The sequence below is a fragment of the Micrasema longulum genome, unplaced genomic scaffold, assembly GCF_059751315.1.
Source record: "Micrasema longulum isolate JH-2025_06_02 unplaced genomic scaffold, ASM5975131v1 h1tg000731l, whole genome shotgun sequence".
NCBI lineage: Eukaryota > Metazoa > Arthropoda > Insecta > Trichoptera > Brachycentridae > Micrasema > Micrasema longulum.
The window spans coordinates 136,161-157,016 of record NW_028277926.1 but is presented as its reverse complement, the minus strand read 5'-3'; the positions used below and the strand labels follow the sequence as shown (position 1 = coordinate 157,016).

The following is a 20,856-nucleotide window of genomic DNA, read 5'->3' as shown; positions in this document are numbered from 1 at the left end:
CATCGAAAATAAGACCGAGAATATTTCTTTGAAATAACGAATTGTGTCCAAAACTTCGCGTTATTCTCAATATTCACTCAATAAAAAAAATGACGTGTTTTCTTTACTATTTTATTAATTGCCTCACTAGGTCAGCCTGCATCGGGGCAAAATAATGATTTAATTTTCTATTGAGTATTCGTATGTGAGAGGAATCATGGCCTTACTTGAGAGATAATATATTGGCTGGTAGACTGGCAATCCTTTGTTCTCCCTTGATTTTGCAGCAGATTATTGAATACGGTATGCTCAGTGAAAATATCACAGCGCTGACCGTAAACTATAATGAATCAAGGTGTATTCAGACGTTCCTTACTCGATAACTTTGGATTAGTTTTTTTACGAAGTAAACAATAGAAATACATAAAATAGAAGCGGAAACAGGCGTTTAGTGTTTAAACTACTTTAAGCAATTATTGTTTTTTTTTTTTTTTAAAAGAAATATTTGCGTTCTTATGATTTACCCAAATATTTCATTTTGAAGGCCATTTTCCACGAGTTGTAAATAACTCACTATTAGAAAATGGAATCGAGTTGGGGTAGAGTGGGATTCGAACCACGGACCTTCGGTCCGTGAGTCCGAGACACTAGCCACAGGACCACAACTCGATTTTCGATGTTTCACAACCAACAGTCGAGAAGTAATGACGACAGGCTTCCTAAGGTGAGCGTTACTGGAAATAAAATCAAAAGCCTTTAAAGTTGTCAATTAGAATGTCTCAGGAAAGATAGAAACGTCACCACTTTTGCAAGAGATGAGTCAATATGAATATGGAATAGTTATGTTGATTAATAATATACTTTATTTTCGTATGATTTTTTTTAATAGTATGGAGACTTTAAAATAAAAATGACCGTAATAATCAAATGAAAATACTCAGTCAGGGACCTTCAAGTCATTGTTGATATGATTAATAGGTACTCCTTGGGCATTAGTTTAAAAGTAAACCCTGAAATTGTCCGTAACGGAAAATTATAGTTATAGAAAAACGGCGCCTGCTTGTCCTAGCCACACTCAACAGTATGAAAGGAATCAGGAGATCAGGCGTTTACTTGGTGAAAACTAAATGTGTACTTTGCAATGCCTGTACAGCACTTATTTTTCTCCAAAGGTGCAAATCGTATCACCTCACAAAACAGCAAGCTATTGAGTTTTGAGAATATTTGATTTGCCTCAGAAGAATATTAGAAGGAATGTAGAAATAAGATAACGGCCGCAGCAATCTCATATTCAGATAGATTTTCCTCAACCATCTGGAATGTGTCCCCCTCATGAATATGTCATCGGCATGAATAAAATATTTGGTTTTTAAACTCCACCTAGAAAGCTGACGTGAATTAACAATATGTTTCTTTTTTGGGTGATACCGTGTGTGTTGGATTTGTTCCGACGTTTCGGCTACCATTGCAGGAGCCATTTTCACTGAGTGATTCAGTTTACCATGAAAATGTTTCCTGCAATGGTAGCCAAAACGTTGGAACAAATCCAACACACACGGTATTACCCAAAAAAGAAATATATTGATAACAGTGACCGTGAAAACCTTCGCTCCTATTAGTACTTTAGTAAGTTGTTAAAGATAAATAACGACGACTCATAGCAATAGATGTGATGGTGAAAACGTATATTGGCACTAATATATAGGAAAGCCATGAGTCATTATCGCCCGCCTCGTAAAAAATCGCTTCTGTAAATTCCACGAACTTCCTTTGATGTAATATTTTCGATACATGCTATGAAAAATGCAACTCCGCTGCCACCTCGATTTTGTGTCAACAATAATGCAATATGAGTTTTAGTCCTCTGCGTAAAATTATCAATAATCCATAGACGTTACATCAGAGTAAATAATATGGAAGGCAGTTACTTACTTGAGACAGTTTCATTCTGACGAGAAGAATCTAAACGTTTTTGTTTAATGTCAGGATAATCAATATCTAACTCAGTGAACATAATTATACCACTGGTTATCTCAGGCTGGCAACTACTGGTCCCCGGTTCAGCCTTCACGGTAGAAACATCTGACTCCACGTTTATATAGGAATCTGGCGTCCCTTTCTCAGTATGTAGAATATGTCCTTGTACATCGCCAGTCCCCGGTTCAGCCTTCACTGAAGAAACATCTGACCCTTCGCTTATAAAGGGGCATGGCGTCCCTCTTTCAGTATGGAGAAAATCTCTTTCTATATCGCCAGTCCCAGGTTCAGCCTTCACGGTAAAAACATCTGACTCCTCGCGTATATAGGAACGTGGCGTCCCCGTCCTAGTATGGAGAATATGTCCTTGTACATCGTCAGTCACCGGTTCAGCCTTCACAGAAGAAACATCTGACCCCTCGCTTGTAAAGGGGCACGGCGTCCTTCCCCCAGTATAGAGAAAATCTCCTTCTATATCGCCAGTCCCAGGTTCAGCCTTCACGGTAAAAACATCTGACTCCTCGCCTATATAGGAACGTGGCGTCCCCGCCCTACTATGGAGAATATGTCCTATTTCGCCAGTCCCCGGTTCAACCTTTACAGTAAAAACATCTGACCCCTCGCTTGTAAAGGGGCACGGCGTTCCCGCCTCAGTATGGAAAATATGTCCATCTATATCGCCAGTCCCGGGTTCAGCCTTCACGGTAGAAATATCTGACTCCTCGCCTTTATAGGGACATGGCGTCCCTCCCCCAGTATGGAGAATATTTCCTTCTGCATCGCCAGTTACTGGTTCTGCCTTAATAATATTCACTGGAGCGATTTCCATTATTTTTTTCAACGAAAGATACAAAGTAAAACTTTGATTTAACCTGGAAATTACACAAATTGTTTATATAACAATAAAATCACAAATTCTAAAAGCAAGTTACAAAGCACAGTTATGTTTTGAAATAATAAAATTACATTTACGATGCTGAATATAAGGAATGTTGATTTTTAGTCATCCAATGACACCATTACCGCAATTCAAATATTAGTATGAAAAATCGTAATCGACCCATGACTAAATACAAGGTTAAAAAGAATTGCCTTAATAATAGTATGTTTTGAGGCCCAGTAAGGCCAATTGAAATTATTATTACTATTATATCAGCTAACGCTCGGATTCCAATGAACAAACAACTTCTATATTGATTTGATAGCTTTATTTCTGAATAAGAATATATATAAAAGTTCATCTGTTAAAGTTGTCTATGGTTATGGCTTAAGTCATAACCAGCGTGGCCACCGCCGAAGAATAGCCATTCTGTCCTCGTATAAAGTCCGCAAGATGCTCGCCTCACGCGCGGGAGTTCCGGGTTCGATTCCCGGTGAGATCTCAACAGCTTAATATGTTTTTTTTCAAGCCTGGATACAGTTAACAATTTACTGCTGTAGCAGTTCCTCCTGGCCTGTTGTAGTGCTAATCACATATATGCTGTTTTTCTTTACATAGTGAAATTGTTACTTACTTTTCGCGGCAATATGTCTATAAAAACCTCGTTTAGTTGTCTAAAAATATTGTTATTTACGTATTTACTATCCATGCGACGGGGACACAAGCTGCGCAATGTTTGACAGCTAAACCACAGATAAAATTATGTGTTTAACCTTCCGTCGGGCCACCTCTGGGCCAGCCGAGTTGAGGCGCAATGCGCTTGGCAGGCACTGTTTTGAAAATAGTCGTTCTTAAGGGTGTTAATCGATTTATAAAAATGAAAGATTTTCGGACAACAAGTAATGTGTGTTGGTAAATGATTTTAAAAGGTATATAAGATATAATTTTAAAATTCAAACGATGATGGTTTCTAAAAAAAATATATCCAATTGGACAATTTTAAACTGTATTTGAAGAATAAAAATTGTGAAGATTCTTTTATTAATAAATAAAAAATTTAAGAACACCTTATATTTTGATGATAGTTTTTTAATACCTTCAGTGGCCCACCATATTATTAGACTGAATTTAAAAAAATCAAGAATTATAATAAAATAAATAAAACAACTTAACACTAAATACTACCAATAAATCAATCTACATTGGAAAAACTAAAAAAAACTTTAACATAAGAGTAAAAGAACACTTAAGATGCTTAAATAATAATATTTTTTATGAATTCGCAAATCATCTGATAGAAAATAATCATAACTTCAATAAAAACACTGGATTAAAAGTACTTCATGTTAAAAATAAAATATTAAAATTAGACAACTTAGAAATTAAAATAGCGATTCATAATAAGAAAACAGTAATTAATAACCAAATAAACAATAATTCTTTTAGTCCTTTCCTGTCTAACTGCGAAAATAATGATATCAAATTACCACCCGTGTAAGGAAAAAACGACTTGATTTATAGGGTCCACGTGTAGTATTTAGTGAACATGATAAAAAAAAGGAATCAATTCATTGGTTACGTAAACCTTGACGAATAAGCTTGTTTGCTTTGAAACCGGTCGGTGGAAAAAAAAAATTTGTGGTTAGAAACAAAGTTGTTTTATCAATTTTATTATAATGAATAACCACAAAGTTAGTGCTTCAAATATAAACTTTAAGTCAAGAATTCTTCATCTAATTGATTTTTTGTGGTTTATTTTTCCAAACCCATAAGGTTTTTTTTTATATTTGAAGCTTGGGTAAAAAAAATACATAGTTTTATTATTAAAATAAAAGTATTAAATACACATAAAATATAAAGTTATTAAAATTAAATGATATTTTTAATATTTGGCTTGTATTCGTCGCGGCATGCTCAAATTACAGCTTTATACCGTGTTTTGCAGCTTTTCACTGTGATTCCAAACGAATAATAATGTTTTTATTAAGTTTTGTTTGGCATTCGTTACATTTTTAGGCATTTCTCTTTTAAGAAGTTCCCAAATATTCTCCCAGAATTTCCAGGCCAATCCAAAACATCAACTTTTTGTCGAGTAAAAATTTTGTGATGGACTTGGCTTTATGGCATGGTGCTCCATCAAGCATAAAATTTGAATTTTCGTCATTAGGGAACCATTGTGACAGCAGTCTATTTTGGAGAATTTCCCGGTATTGGTCTTACCTCATTGTCCCTTTGACTATTTGAAGTCTTCCAGTGCCCTGATAGTCGATAACGGACCATACCAATGTTTCACCGTTGGCACAATACAGTCCGTATGAAATTTTTCACCTACTCTTCTCCTGACAAAAGCCGATTTATCGGACACTATCTGAAAAACCGATTCATCCGAAAAGCAAACCTAAAAGTACACGTTAAGCAACAAAAAAATGTTATAAAACCTATTTTAACAAATAACGTATTTTAAATTTAGAATTATTTAATATAATAACGCTTAAAAAAACAGCCCCCGATTTCGCCGATTTTCCGCTCAGTTTTGCCAAAAGAAAAATAAGAAGCAGGACCCTTCAACTCTGGAACGATCGCTATTTGAGTGAGACAACCGGAAGTGAAACTAAAATGTTTTTCCCTACAATTTTTCATGCTTATGATTTCAGAAAAATGCAAAAGGCTGGCTACGAGCTCACCCAGATGCTTACGGGTCATGGTGGCTTCATGAGCTACCTGCGTCACTTCAAGCTCTCAGAGATCGACATCTGCCCATGCGACGATGAAACTCCTCAAGATGTCCCTCACCTGTTGATGCATTGCCCCTTTTTCAGCTTTCAAAGACAACAGCTGGAGGCGCGATGCAGAGGCCTGGGTGAAGATCTATGCGACATCCCATCGGTGATAGGTAATAAAGAACTCACACGAGAGGTAGTATCGTACATGATAAATATAGCGCAGGAAATTGGTAAAATAAACCAAAGTAGGGAACAAAATGCCGAACACTCCTCTAGTGGAACGGAAGGCCTGTTGACTACTGCTAACAGGCCGGCTTCTCCTGAAGAGTTTTAAGTGGTTTCCTCTCCACGTGAGCAAATGCTGAGAAGTTCCTGATTAACCCACATTAATATATCCCTCCTGATCCCAATAGTTTAGATAAATTTTAAGATATTTAATTGCAGAAAAATCCACTATTTGAAATATAAACCTTGTATATTAGAAGCAAGGTAAATAATAAAGCAACTCTTATATAAAAAAATAAAATTATAAAATAAAATATAATAACCATTTTCCAGTCATCTTCCGTGAAGTTTTTATATTTTTTTGCCCATTCCAGACGTTTCTTGGCCATTGTGGGAGTAAACTTTGGTTTGCGTGCAGGACGACGAGAATTTAATCGATACAAATTAATTTCAACTCTCCAAAAGTAATCATTGACCTTTATAGGAATGAGTACTTTTATAAAAAAATAATAAGTAATATTGCTATAAAACAAAAGTAATAAAAAACATAAACATTTCCAAACATTACATTGGTGAATACATATATAAGGCTGGCTCGCCGCCCGCATCGCGTCCTTCGCGGTACGCAAATCGGCCATCCCGCGGACGCCCACGCCGCGTCCTTCGTGCCATCAAGTCGCCGCCCTCAGTGTGTAAGGTTACCACCTCGTTACGGTAGTGGTTTAATTCCAGTTCTTAGTTAAGTTAGTCAGGTTCTAGTTATAAGATTTTTTTAAATACATTTTATTAATTCATTCATTAAACTTCTCGACCTTAAGATGATTGGACTGAATGCTAAGATCTGAAAAAAAAACAGTCACCTTTCCCACTGTCCAATTATTTAAGAAGTTCGGGGTTCTGGATTGAAAATCGTTATTTAAAAAGAATCGTTTATTTCCAATCTTTAATTAAATTCATAATAATGTTTTAACGTCACGAAATGAAAGTACGAGACCTCGAGAGAGAAACAATAAGTATCTAACATCTTATTTTATAATCAAAAACAACAAAAGGACTACATGATTTATTTATTTATTTTATGAGGTAAACAAACAGTATGTACAAAATATATTGACAATTTCTTTATATATTAGTGCAAGACACCCACGCACACATAAAATACATTGTTTATACTAAGATAGGAAATAAAAAAGTATAGAAAGTCAAACAATATGAGAATTGAAAAAGATGTACGTAATAATACAATTAATTAAATTATTTTTTATAAAGCACTCATTGAAAACACTTCATATATTTTGTAACTTAAGGAATATTTACTAATCTTATTTACTAATAATAATATTGTAAGAAGTCACTCCATTAGGTAGGAAAGTTTTTTTTCTTTTACATAATGGGTAACGATAATACAAATATACTTCTATTTACATCTTGTCACGGTCGGTTGAGAAGGATCGATAAACAAACTATAATTTAAACTTTGCAAGCATTTGTCTAAGAAATGCCTACACAAACCTGCGATGCTTCTCTCCCAAAACCAGCGGCCACCGGCTAGACCACAACGGTACAACATGACAGGGATACAGAGATTCGAAATTTAATTAAATTAAACACAGAAATGTATTGGAGATAAATATCTGAAATGTAACGGTTGCTTTGCAATATATGAATTCAAACATGTGAATTTATACAATTAAAATAAGCTATTTTAGACTCTACCTGATTCCTAAATTGATTTGAATATGATAAATAAAATACCTGATTCTTAAATTTAGTCTAATATGATAAATAAAATATCTTTATCTACAAACTCCTAAAATTTCAATGTAAACTATCTAAACTGGCAAATAGACGAATCCTGATTATAAATATGCTAACGTCATAAAATTATATTTGATGTAATTCTTCCGAGTTGTATGTGGTGCTTCTAAGATGATCGATGTAGATAAAATATTGTGGAATAACAGATTTAAAATTAAATTATCCGAGCGAGACCAGGTGCCAAGCAGAACAGCGTGGAGATCCGTAGAAGATGGGATTTTGAAAAGCATAGGTTTCATCTGGGTCCGCCTCATCGATAATGCTGAAATGTGGTCCACTGATCGGGTATCCAACACCACGCTATGACCTCAGGAGGCTTCAGAGACAGCTCCGCGATCTAATAATTTCTTCTCTCAATGCGGTGCCATATAATTTAAGAGTTAGAGAACATTAATCTCCGTGGCACCTCAGATTGACTTCATCCTGTTTCCCACATGTAATTTGGGTGTCAATTATATGTAACTAGCGGACCCGACAGACGCCATCCTGCCCGAACCTTGGCTTACCTGCTATTAGCTGGTTGAACAAACATTTTTTTCATAATTAATTACACTCGTTATTTATTTTTGCCTTTTTTGAGCTATTTTTTTATTCGTAATAAGAGTAAGTTTTTCGTTTTATCTCCTCGTGATGATGGGCTAAGAAGCCTCGTTGTGCTCAAATAAAAAACGTGCAAAAATCACTACTCTAGTGCCAAAATCCATGGAGATAATACGGGAATACGTGTTGATGAAGAAAAGTCAAACCACGTTTTACCCTGAGCCTTCTAAAATTATGACACTCAATTCACGCCGAACGCAAATTTAGTCGTTCTTAAACAGCCGGACGTGTTTTGACGTGAGCTTATCATTAAATTTGAAACCAAAGTAAATAAAAGAAAAATGCCTGATTATGACGTGAAAGCGTGCAAAAACTATTCAGAAAAAAGACTTTTCATTGATAATAAGGTACCTTGGTACTTGCTTATGATTTGATTCCAAAACCAATCATAAGCAAGTACCATTTTTTTATATTTGTTATTTCGTAAAGAAGGACACACGTTATTTATTATTCCTTTTTTTGAGCTATTTATATATTCGTAATGTAAGTTTTTCGTTCTATCTACTAGTTTGATTGGCTAAGAGGCCTCGTTGTGCTCAAATCAAAATTGTGCAAAAATCAGTGCTCTATTACCATAATCCAGGGAGAAAATAAATAAAAGTCAGACCACTTTTACAGAGCGTTCTAAACTTATGACACTTAACTCATGACCGACGCGTATTTGGTCATTCTTAAACCGCCAGCCGGGTTTTAACGTGACCTCGACATTTAATTCGAAACCAAAATATAAGAAAAGAAAAATGCCTGATTGTGTCGTAAATGTGTGCAAAAGCTATTCGAATAAAGAAAAAAAACTTAATATTATATATTCGTAATAAGGGTTAGTTTTTCGTTTTATCTCCTCAGGCGATTGGCTAAGAGGCCTTATTGCGCTCAAATCAAAATCATATATAATCCGCTCGAAAATACAGGAATATGTGTTAATTAAGAAAATTCAGAGCGCGATTTACCCTAAGCCCACAAAAAATATGCTACTCAACCCATGCCCAACGCGAATAGTCATTCTTTAATCTTCAGCCGTGTTTTGACGTGACCTTGACATTTAATTCGAAACCAAAAGAAAATAAAGAACTTAGATAGACCAGATCTTGTCTTGAGGAAGTTTTTTTTTTGTCCTGGCTATAATTTTATTTCGTTGTATTTTATTTCATTTGTACCTGTATTAAGTATGAGAAAATGTGTTTATCATTGTTGGAATGAACTGTATAAGTCCATCATTAAAAGAAAAATGACTGTATCGTGAAAACGTGCAAAAACTTTCCGGATAAAAGGAAAAATACTTTTCATTGATATGTAGGTACCTAAGCACGTGTTTGTGGTTGAATTCCAAAACATGAAATAATAATTTTTCAAATATGTCTCGAAAGCCGTTTTTTTTAAACATTACTAAAAATCCATTAAAATTATGTTAACGTGTAGAAATTAAGAAATTATTGGGAAATTAATCGGTTCAGTATCCATTGAAAAAACTGATGTTTGCAAACGTTAAAATACAAACTCTTTTAATTTACAAAAAAATAACTTTCTCCAAATTTTTGGGAATGTTTTCTTCAGTCGAATGCAACCCTGGAAAATCGATGAAAACACATAACTTTTTTTCGACTCAATATATTGAAGATGTTATTATTTGTAAACCTCGAGTACATGAATTAGAAAATTTCGCAAAAAACCGCACGTAAATCTGTCAAGCCATTTTCGAGCTTTTGCGAGACACAACACGGCGATTCATTTTTATATATATGGATAGCTCTAAAACGTATATAAAATATCAAATAAATATAAATAGGTAGAAAAATGGCTCGGTAAATTACAATCCTAGATTAATGTGAATTCTGGAGACCGTGGATCAGCATAAAATAAAAGAAATTTAAATACCCACACCAAGGTAGCCCTATATAAAGATAGCCAAGCGCCAGCGATCCGTCGCTTAAATATTTGATCCGAAAGAGAAGGCTTAGAAGAACCGTATTTTTAGACACGTATCAGGCATAGAAAAAATTCAAAGATTGGTCGCGTGATTACTGTCTGTGACGCCTAGCAGTTTATGCCCGTAACAATCTACATAAAGTTGTATTAAGCTGTAATACCGACCTATGTTTTTTTTTATAAACGAAAATAAATAAATAATTATGAAAGGCAGAAAATAGGAATAGGAAGGAATTCTAGGTTTAAAAACAACATTTATTTTTAGAAATTCCGCAGAGGGAACAGACCAATGACATTTTTTAGATTTTTTAAATTTAAATTTTTTTGTTTTCTTACAGTAAACACAATAATAAAACAGATTATTAAAAAAATAAAGCGTAATTACATAACAACGAAATACATATAAATTGAAAAATAGTAAACAAAAAAATCCCACAAAGGCATGGCCTGTTCGTGGGTATACAAGGAAATGTTAATAAATTTTTGCTCCTATAATAAACAATAGACAGTTAAAATATTTTTGTATAGCATAAGAAAGAAAAAATAAAATATAAAACAAAACGAATGTATAATTTAATCCACTTCTCTGAAACGTGAATTTATAAGAATATTTTACTAAAATTATGAGCATGAGAATAGTTTTAACTGGTATAAATGAACTATGAAATGAAATGACTATGGTTTCCCACCAGTATTACTCATATGTTTGCTCATTATGTGTGATTTCATACGGTATCCCCGAGAACATTTAAATTGGCAGTGTGAGCATGAAAATGGTTTCTCACCGGTATGAGTTCTTATGTGTTCTTTTAAATTACCTTTATGGGAACATTTAAACTGGCACTGAGAGCATGAGAATGGTTTCTCACCGGTATGAGTTCTGACGTGTGAATTTAAAGAACCCAATGTAATACATTTAAACTGGCACTCTGAGCATGAGAATGGTTTCTCACCACCTGTATGAGTAAACATGTGTGATTTTAAAGTACGTTTATGAGAACATTTAAATTGGCACTCTGAGCATGAGAATGGTTTCTCACCTGTATGGGTGAACATATGTGATTTTAAAGCACGTTTATGAGAACATTTAAATTGGCACTCTGAACAGGAGAATGGTTTCTCACCTGTATGAGTAAACATGTGTGATTTTAATGTGCCTCTGCGAGAACATTGGAATGGACACTCCGAGCATGAAAATGGTTTCTCACCGGTATGAGTTCTAATGTGTGATTTTAAATAACTTTCTTGAGAACATTTAAACTGGCACTCTGAGCATGAGAATAGTTTCTCACTAGTATGAGTAAGCATGTGTGATTTTAAATCACTTTTCCGAGAACATTTAAATTGGCACTCTATACAAAATAGTGTTTTCTCAACGGTATGAGTCAACATATGTGCGTTTAATTTACGTCGCCGACAACATTTGAATTGGCACTCTGAGCATGAGAATGGTTTTTCATCAGTATGAACTAGCATGTGTGATTTTAAATTACCTTTCCGATAACATTTAAATTGGCACTCTGAACATGAAAGTGTTTTCTCAGGGGTATGAGTCAACATATGAGCATTTAAATTACCTCGTCGACGACACTTAAATTGGCACTCTGAGCATGAGAATGGTTTCTCATCAGTATGAACGAGCATGTGTGCTTTTAAATTACTTTTCCGAGAACATTCAAATTGGCACTGTGCGCATGAGAATGGTTTCTCACCAGTGTGAACAAGCATATGTGATTTTAAATAACTTTTCTGAAAACATTTAAATTGGCACTCTGAACAAGATAGTATTTTCTCGAGGGTGTAAGTCAACATTTGTGATGTGAAATCACGTTTTCGTAAACTGTTAAATTGGGACTCTAAACATGAGAGTGGTTTCTCACGAATATGGGTCAACATATGTGATTTTAAATTACGTCTTCGAGAACATTTAAATTGACACTCGGAGCATGAGAACGGTTTCTCATCAGTATGAGTCAGCATGTGTGATTTTAAAGAACTTTTCCGGGCACATTTATATTGGCACTGTAAGCACGAGAAAGGTTTATCACCGGTATGAGTTCTGATGTGGGATTTTAATGTACTCGATTGAGTACATTTAAATTGGCACTCAGAGCATGAAAATGGTTTCTCACCGGTATGAGTCAGTATGTGTGATTTTAAATTCCATTTATGAGTACATTTAAATTCGCACTGTGGGCATGAGAATGGTTTCTCACGTGTATGCGTTGACATGTGTGATTTTAAAGCACGTTTTTGAGAACATTTAAATTGGCACTCTGAGCATGAGAACGGTTTCTCACCGGTATGCGTCAACATGTGTGATTTTAAATGATATTTCTTGGAAGATTCAAATTGACATTCTGAACATGAGAATGGTTTCTCGCCGGTATGAGTAAACATGTGTGATTTTAATGTGTCTCTGCGAGAACATTGTAATGGACACTCCGAGCATGAAAATGGTTTCTCACCGGTATGAGTTCTAATGTGTGATTTTAAACTACTCTCTTGAGAAAATTTAAACTGACACTGAGAGCATGAGAATGGTTTTTCACCGGTATGAGTTCTGACGTGTAATTTTAAAGCACCCGATTTAGTACATTTAAACTGACACTCTGAGCATGAGAAGAGTTTCTCACTAGTATGAGTTCTTATATGTGATCTTAAAATACCTTTGAGAGAACATTTAAATTGGCACTCTGAACAGGTATAAAACTTCTTGCTTGCTCGTAAATCTGAAAAAAAAAACAAGAATAATGTACAAAAACCTTATAATAAAACTAACAAAAAATGAAAAGGGATAAAATGTTGAATTTTTTCTAGAATAAAACGAGCTCCATCGAAAGTTAGACGAAGAATATTGCCGAAGAACGAATTGTGTGCAAAACCTCACTTAATTCTTAATATTCACTCAATTGAACACACATTTTAAACGTTTTTTATTATGCTGTTATTAGATTATTAATTGCCTCACTAGGTAAGTCTGCGTCCGGGCAAAATAGTGATTTAATTTTCTATTCAGTATTCGTATGGGAGAGGTATTATCGCCTCACTTGAGAGTTAATGTATTGGCTGGTAGACTGGCAATCCTTTGTTCTCCCTTGATTTAGCGGCAGATTATTGAATACGGTATGCTCAGTGAAAATATCACAGCGGTGACCGAAAACTGTGATGAATTTAAGTGTATTCAGACGTTCCCTACTTGATAACCTTGTATTAGTTTTTTACGAAGTAAACAATACAAATACATGAAATAGAAGCAAAAACAGGCGTGTAGTTTTTTAACTTAATCATACCGTGTTGTTGAAGATTTTAACGACGTTTTTTAATAAAACTAGGTCCTAATAAGAAGTATTAAACGCAATCAATCAACACCGATGGAACCTTCAAAAGCGATTTACGGGCCTGAATATTGAATTTCTTCAACATATTACAACAGAGATGAAGAACATTTAAGAGAAGGTAATATAGAAGTCTTGGCATCTACAGGGCTTATGACCCGTGTCTAGATGCCTAGACTTCTATATTACCTTCTCTTAAATGTTCTTCATCTCTGTTGTGATATGTTAATATAAACAGCTCCCCAGGGAGTTGAATCCAGTCCTTGTCTACAAAAATTTGGACAAACAAAATATTGTTGAACTTCTTCTTTTATTTGAGGGTTATAAAATGAGTGAACCGTAACATGATTTACTATATTATTTTTACATACCAGTTAGTCAAATGTTTGATAAATTTTGATTCCGCAATTAATTTAGTGCTCTGAAGCGTAGTACACCAAACTAATGACCAAGGTGTGGGAACAAGATAGGCGCCCGAGAGACTAGATAAATGGGGAGATCATCGCATTGCACAAGAAGGGTGATCCATTGCACGGTGATGACTATCGTGGCATCTTAGTGTACCAGGAATAGTACTTGCATATATACTACTGGAAAGAGTTTGAGGACCCATTATGCGAGTATTGAGGGAAAACCAGGCAGGTTTTATACCTGGTATGCCATGCGCGGATCATATCCACAACATAAGCTGTTTTTTGCAGGAGAACTAAATAGTTCCTTGGCTATGTGCTTAATAGATTACGAAAAAGCGTTAGTCCGCACAGACCTACACTCTGGAAAATACTAGAACCATATGAGGTGCATATAAAACTAGTGGAACTTATCAAAGCCCTCCACTCAAGTAGCGAATGCCGAATCAGAAACAACGATGTTTTCACAGATTGGTTTGAGGTCACCGGAGTTCGTCAAGGTTGCGTCCTTGCACCGTTCCTTTTTATAATCTTCATGGACTTCATCCGAACATGGAATAGTTATGTTGACTAATTATGTACTATATTTTGGTATGATTTTTTTGAAAGAGTTTGAAATAAATATTACCGTTATAATCAAATGAAAAACACTCAGTCACAGACCTTAATTTGATTAATCGGTACACCTTAGGCATTGGTTAAAAAATAAATGCTGGAAAAACCAAAATTGTATTTAATATTTCATACCTCGATCAACGACATCCCCTGACTTTGACAGACCACGTCATCCAATAGGACGCGAGTTTTAGAAACCTGGGAATGTCCGTAAAGGAAAACGAAAGCTTAACAACAAATGGCACCTGCTTGTCCTAGTCGCATTCAACAGTACGAAAGGAATCTGGATGTTTAGGTTTAATTTGCTGCTTGGCTCGATTGGTGTACCATCGTTACGGGAACAAGTGGCATTCAATGTTCCGATCCACCGGTTGCGAAATAATAATGTGCTGTTCCTCGATCAACACAGCACAAACTACGGCTCGCAGGCACCAATGTCCCGATTGTGTCGTATTGTAAACTCGAGACAAAGTCTAGACTTTTTTAGTGTAAGTCTTTATAGATTTTAAATTTCCTAATCTGATCTTGACCGGATCTTGTCTTGAGGTAGTATTTTTTTTTTTTTACCTAGCTTTAATTTCATTTAGTTTTATTTTATTAGAGCCAGTATTTATTATAAGAAAGAGTATTTACCATCGTTAGCAAAGAACTGCATAAGTCCGTCAAATAAATAAATAAATATCGGACGTTTACTTGGTGAAGACCAAATGTGTACTATGCAATGCCTCCACAGCACCTATTTTTCTCTACAGGTGCAAATCGTAGCACCTCACAAAACAGCAAGCTATTATGTTTGAAAAATAAATGCTTCAGGAAAATATTTGGGTGTGCAATATTTTTAATGAATGGAATGTAGAAATAAGAGAACGGACGCAGCAATTTTAAACTCATACAGATTTTCCTCAACCATCTGGAATAAGTCCTACTCGGGAGCCACGGCTGTGTTATCGGTATAAATAAACTATTTGCTTTTTAAGCTCCACCCAGGAAGCTGACGTGGATTAAGTAAGTACTTTAGTTAGTTGTGAACGAAAAATAACAGAGACTCATAGCAATAGATGTCATGGTAAATACGTACATTATCCGGTGATAATGTACGTATTAACCATCATATAGGAAAGTCTTAAGTTACTATCACGCGCCTCTTGAAAAAATCCCCTTGTAAATTCCAAGAGCTTCCTCTGTTGTAATATTTTCAAAACATGCCATGAAAAATGTAACTCTGTTGCCACCTCTATTTTAAGTTTAAAAAAAAATGCAATACGAGTTTAAAGCCTCTGAAAAACATCATCCATCCATAATCTCAGAGCAAATACTGTGGAAGGGAGTAATACTTACTTGAGGCATTTTTATTCTGATGAGAAGAATCCAAACATTCTTGTTTTATGTCAGGATAATCAATATCTAACTCGGAGAAAATATTTGTATCACTGGTCATCCTTGGCTGGCAACTACTGGTCCCCGGCTCAGCTTTCACACCACAAACACGTGGTTCCTCGCTTATATGGGGAAATGGCGTCCCTACCCCAGCATAGAGAATACTTCCTTCTACATCACCAGTCCCCGGTTCAGCCTTCACGGCAGAAATATCCACCTCCTCCTTTGTGAAGAGACATGGCGTCTCTTTCCCAGAATAGAGAATACCTCCTTCTTCATCACCAGTCCCCGGTTCAGTTTTCACGACAGAAACATCTGACTCCTCCTTTGTGAAGGGACATGGCGTCCCTTCCCCAGAATAGAGAATATCTCCTTCTTCATCACCAGTCCCCGGTTCAGCCTTCACGGTAGAAACATCTGGCTCCTCGCTTGTAAAGGGACATGGCGTCCCTCCTCCAGTATGGAGAAAATTTCCTTCCACATCGCCAGTTCCTGGTTCTCCCTTAATAATATTTACTGGAGCGATTTCCATTTTTTTTCAACAATAGATACAAAGTAAATCTTTGATTAATCCTGGAAATTACACAAATTATAAATGTAAAAATAAAACCACAAAATCTTAAAGCTAGGTTTCTAATTAATAAAATTATATTTTTGATGTAATACAATGTTGGAATTTAAGAAGTTCGGTTTTTAGTCATCCAATGACACTATTCCCGCAATTCAATATATATGACGTCTGGACACTGAAAACGAAATGGCTGCTCTTCTAGATTATTTCTTAATAAAACATTTTAGTGACAACACATATCAGTTAAAACAATCCAATATAGTAAGAAAACATATTTGAAACATGAAACACAGTAAAAGTTGAAGTAATATTGTTCTAGTTCAAGTGCCAACTCTAATAGGTTTGGAAGTGGATGAAAAATTAGCGTGGACAAAACATATCAAAGCAGTTATAAAAAAACTAGATCCAATTATTGAAATAATGAGAAGAACAGATGTCTTAGATAAAAGTACAAAATTAATGATATACAATGCTTTTATACTTCCACACTTTGTAAATGGATTAATAATATGGTCGCAATGTAGTAAACAGATGCAAGAATCAATACAAAGAACAATTAATAAGCACTTATAGTAACATTTAATTTTAATAAATATACTAGAACCACAGATTTGTATAGAATAACAAACATGCTTAATCTAGAGGAATTAATCTACACAGAAAAAATAATAATGATATTTAAGATGAAAAAGAATAATTTAAATTTTAACTACAACATACATACAATAAAAACAAGAGCATCAAATAATTTAACTTGCGAACAGCCTAGGATCAACAGAAAAAAAAACGTTTTTTGTATACAGCAATCAATTTTTACAATTCACTTTCTAATGATATAAAAAATATACATAACATATGCTCCCCTCAATAAAACGTATATATTAAACAAATTGAAAACATTCAAAAGAAATTTATAAGGAGCCTGGAATATCGTTTTGGCAACATTGAAAATGATTACGGCGCATCTTTGATCAATTTTAATATAGAATCACTACAAAAAAGGCCCCTCATATGATTTAATTTTTTTTTTCAAAATTCCCAATAATATAGTTGATTCGCCGTATCTTTTACAAAATATTGGTATCCGTTGTCCTCTTCGCTATACTAGATTAAATTCCTTTTTTATGTACCAACTTGTAAAAACAATTATACCTCGAATTCATTCATTAGACGTACCTGTAGAAATTATAACGGACTCAGTATTGATGTAGACATTTCTAACTGCGCGTTGCATTTGTACAGAAAATTTCTTCATGGGGTCGATTATTTTGGATAGTTGCTGAATGTGCATCTTGAGTGGTTTATGCTATGTATATGCGCTGCATGTAATGTATATGTTTGTGTATGTTTTATATGTGCGTTCATGTGTGTGCGTGGATGGCTCGCAGTGTACATTCGGTATTTATTTATTTTAATTTATTACCTCCATGGAAAACGCAAATATCAACAATTATTCTTTTCTCACTTAAAATTCTTATTTATTTTATATTTTTTTGTCACATTTAATGTTTATATCTTTTTAATTTATGAAAACTCAATTGGTCTTTTTATGTTAAAAAGTGTTGTTTTTAATACTTATTTTGTATGACTGTATGTTTTCTGAATAAAATAAATAAAAAATAATAATTTTAAAAAAATATGCGTACTTAAAAAACACCTAAAAAAACTGTTCTTACAGCCCGTGTGACGAGTGATATGTGATGTTATTTTGTCGAATTTTTATTTAAACTATTGTGTTATTATTTATAATATCCCCTCATACCAGCACTTTTGCTGATTGGAAATATTTTGGACAAATAAAATATGTAATATATGTATGAAAAATCGTAATCTACCCATGACTAAATACAACGCAAAAATAAATGTTTTAATGTACCGTACGGCCAAATAATACTATTATTGCAATTGACATCATTAGTAATGTCAACTAACGCTCCGATTACAATTAAGATAATAATATTGCTATATTAATTGGACAGCTTTATATTTGAATAAGAACAGCTTTATATCTGAATAAGAAAAAGAAGATATACTCATAAATTAGTATGTTAAAATTGTCTATGGCTACGGCTTCGGTCATATCCAGCGTGGCGACCGCCGAAAAATAGATCTGTCCTCGTATGAAGTCCGCAAGACGCCCGCCTCACGCGCGGGAGTTCCGGGCTCGATTCCCGGTGAGATCTCAATAGCTAAATGTGAATTTTATCGAGCCTGGACACAGTTAACAATTCACCGCTGTAACATTGCCTCCTGGCCAGTTGTAGTGCTACAAATCAAATATATACTGATCTAATTTACATCATGGAATTGTAACTTACTTTTAGCGGCAATTCGTCTACAAAAACTTCGTTTTACTGGCTAGAAATTTTGTTTTTTTATGTATTTACTATCCATGCGACAGGGACGCGCGCTGCTCAGTGCTTGACAGCTGAACCACAGATAAAATTGTATGTATAACCCTCCCAGTGTTGCCAATTCGTCATGAGCAAATGTCGCTAAACGGATGTTCAAAAGTCGCTAGATCTTAAGACGTTACACGGAAAGAGTATTGGAGAAGAGGGAGGGGGGGTTGCTGATGGGAGGAGGGGCAAGGATTTTTGGCGGCAGTTTGCGCGATTACCTTCAAGCATAATTAATACTTTTTAGTAATTAAAAAATGAAAAATAAGTTTTGGTTTTTATTTAATAGAAATTAAACAGATAAAAGTAAGTTATGTCATAAGTAAGGGAATTTGGATAAAAAAGGGTATCTTCTTGGTGCTACTGATAAAAATATAGTAAGAAGTAAATAATTCTTGCCTTGATTTTAATGAATTAAATATTTAATTACAATGAAATACTCTCCGAAAAAACTTAAAAATACGGAACAGTTTTTCTATGCTAAATAGAGACAGAGCATCTCTATAGCCATGTGCATTTTAACAAAAAGGTATAAATACATCACGTACAGTGTAAAAAAATACTGTAAAATAAAACAAAAGAATTTTTCTTTTTATAAAAGTAAGTAATGTCACTTAATATCAAAAAACAAAAATTACATTATTCTTAGTGCCCCTGAATAAAATGTTATAAGGAAATACATGTCAAATTAATATCAAAAATATTTATTTCAAGAAAATAAACTTAAAATGTTTGTCTACCTATTCCTTCTTCTATTTTTAGGAGTAGAATTTCTTCATCACAAGTGATTCCATTTTTACTATAACTTTTGACAGCTCGCCTCAAAGTAGCTAGAAAAGTTGCTAGAATTTATTTGTCGCTAAAAAAAATTAAAAAGTCGTTTTCAATGTCAAAATGTCGCTTAATCTATTGACAAAGTCACTGAATTGGCAACATTGAACCCTCCGTCGGGCTCGTATTAAAGTATGATGTATACTTCATTATTATCACTAACTTCCACACAAAAACACATATCCACTTACTCTCATACAAACGCATATAAAACACCCTTTTATTATAACACAATTTAATAATATGTATGATTCTTATTTAGAAACTTCGCTGGTCTGTCTTTAAACAGCATTTAAAAAAAAATGTTATTATATCATTGTCGACTGTTTGTTTCTTTAAAATAAATAAATAAATACTTAACGGCTTATCAATTGTTAATACTACATCATACTTAACGTTAAATTTTTTGACTTCTGTTATTTTTAACTGGCAGTAGGTTCTTGACTAGAAATTCGACCCAAAGACAACTTTCAACGACAGTTTATATTTTTTAGCACAAAACCTTAATTATTTTGAAAGATAATAAAACAAAACGCAAGAAATCGTTTGTACTAGTACCTAATGTGCTCATTAGACTGTCATTGTTTTTATTTTCCGTTAAAAAAAGGATTAATAGTTGATATTGTGTTTCTTTTAAAAAATATTAATTTTATCAATAATAATGTAAAGGTTTTAATCACTTACCATCAAATGTGTTAGCTAAAGATAAATTAATAAATGGTAAAATGTTAAAATCCCCTCATTTTCCTCGCATAATACCAAACTCCACGAAATCCCCAATCGAGTTGAGATTCCCCGCACTTTGGGGAATTCCCTACAAATTGGCAAACCTGGTCAGTAGTACACGGAATGGCGGCCAATGTTGCCAGCCTAAAGCTATTTTATGGTTCCATGAAATCTAATAATTCCGTTTTTTTCATCACGGTTCAATTGTTTACAAGGAGCAAGGTTAAATAAATGATTTTTGATAAATATTAGACCTTTATTGATAATGTTTTGACAACAGAAAACAATATTTAATACCAATGACTATAATGAAGTATCTACGTACTTAGCACCGTCAAACATGACAATTTTGCCGAACGGGGATAATTATTTTGCACACTACCGAAATCCTTAACAAAATCATGTTTTAAAATAAGGAAAATCACTAGTATCCTTAGAATTACATTAAATATTAAGTTTAC

The 20,856-nt window shown here is 34.2% G+C and overlaps 1 protein-coding gene across 1 annotated transcript; it reads right to left on the bottom strand.

The window, feature by feature from the left end:
- Positions 1-10,447: 10,447 nt before the first annotated feature.
- LOC148279335 (uncharacterized) lies at positions 10,448-18,876 on the bottom strand. Its single transcript, XM_088230131.1, has 3 exons — positions 18,758-18,876; positions 15,830-16,441; positions 10,448-12,860 (listed from the first exon to the last, which is right to left on the bottom strand). The coding sequence occupies exons 2-3, from the start codon at positions 16,398-16,400 to the stop codon at positions 10,804-10,806; spliced, it is 2,628 nt and encodes an 875-aa protein (XP_088086257.1). The 5' UTR covers positions 16,401-16,441; positions 18,758-18,876; the 3' UTR covers positions 10,448-10,803.
- Between the last annotated feature and the right edge of the window lie 1,980 nt (positions 18,877-20,856).

Excerpts from the sequence above, each read along its gene's own strand:
- LOC148279335 (XM_088230131.1), bottom strand. The coding sequence starts at position 16,400 with ATGGAAATCGCTCCAGTAAATATTATTAAGGGAGAACCAGGAACTGGC. Across the intron at positions 12,861-15,829 it reads TCAGAATAAAAATGCCTCAA|ATTTACGAGCAAGCAAGAAG; the intron begins GTAAGTATTACT and ends TTTTTTTTTCAG.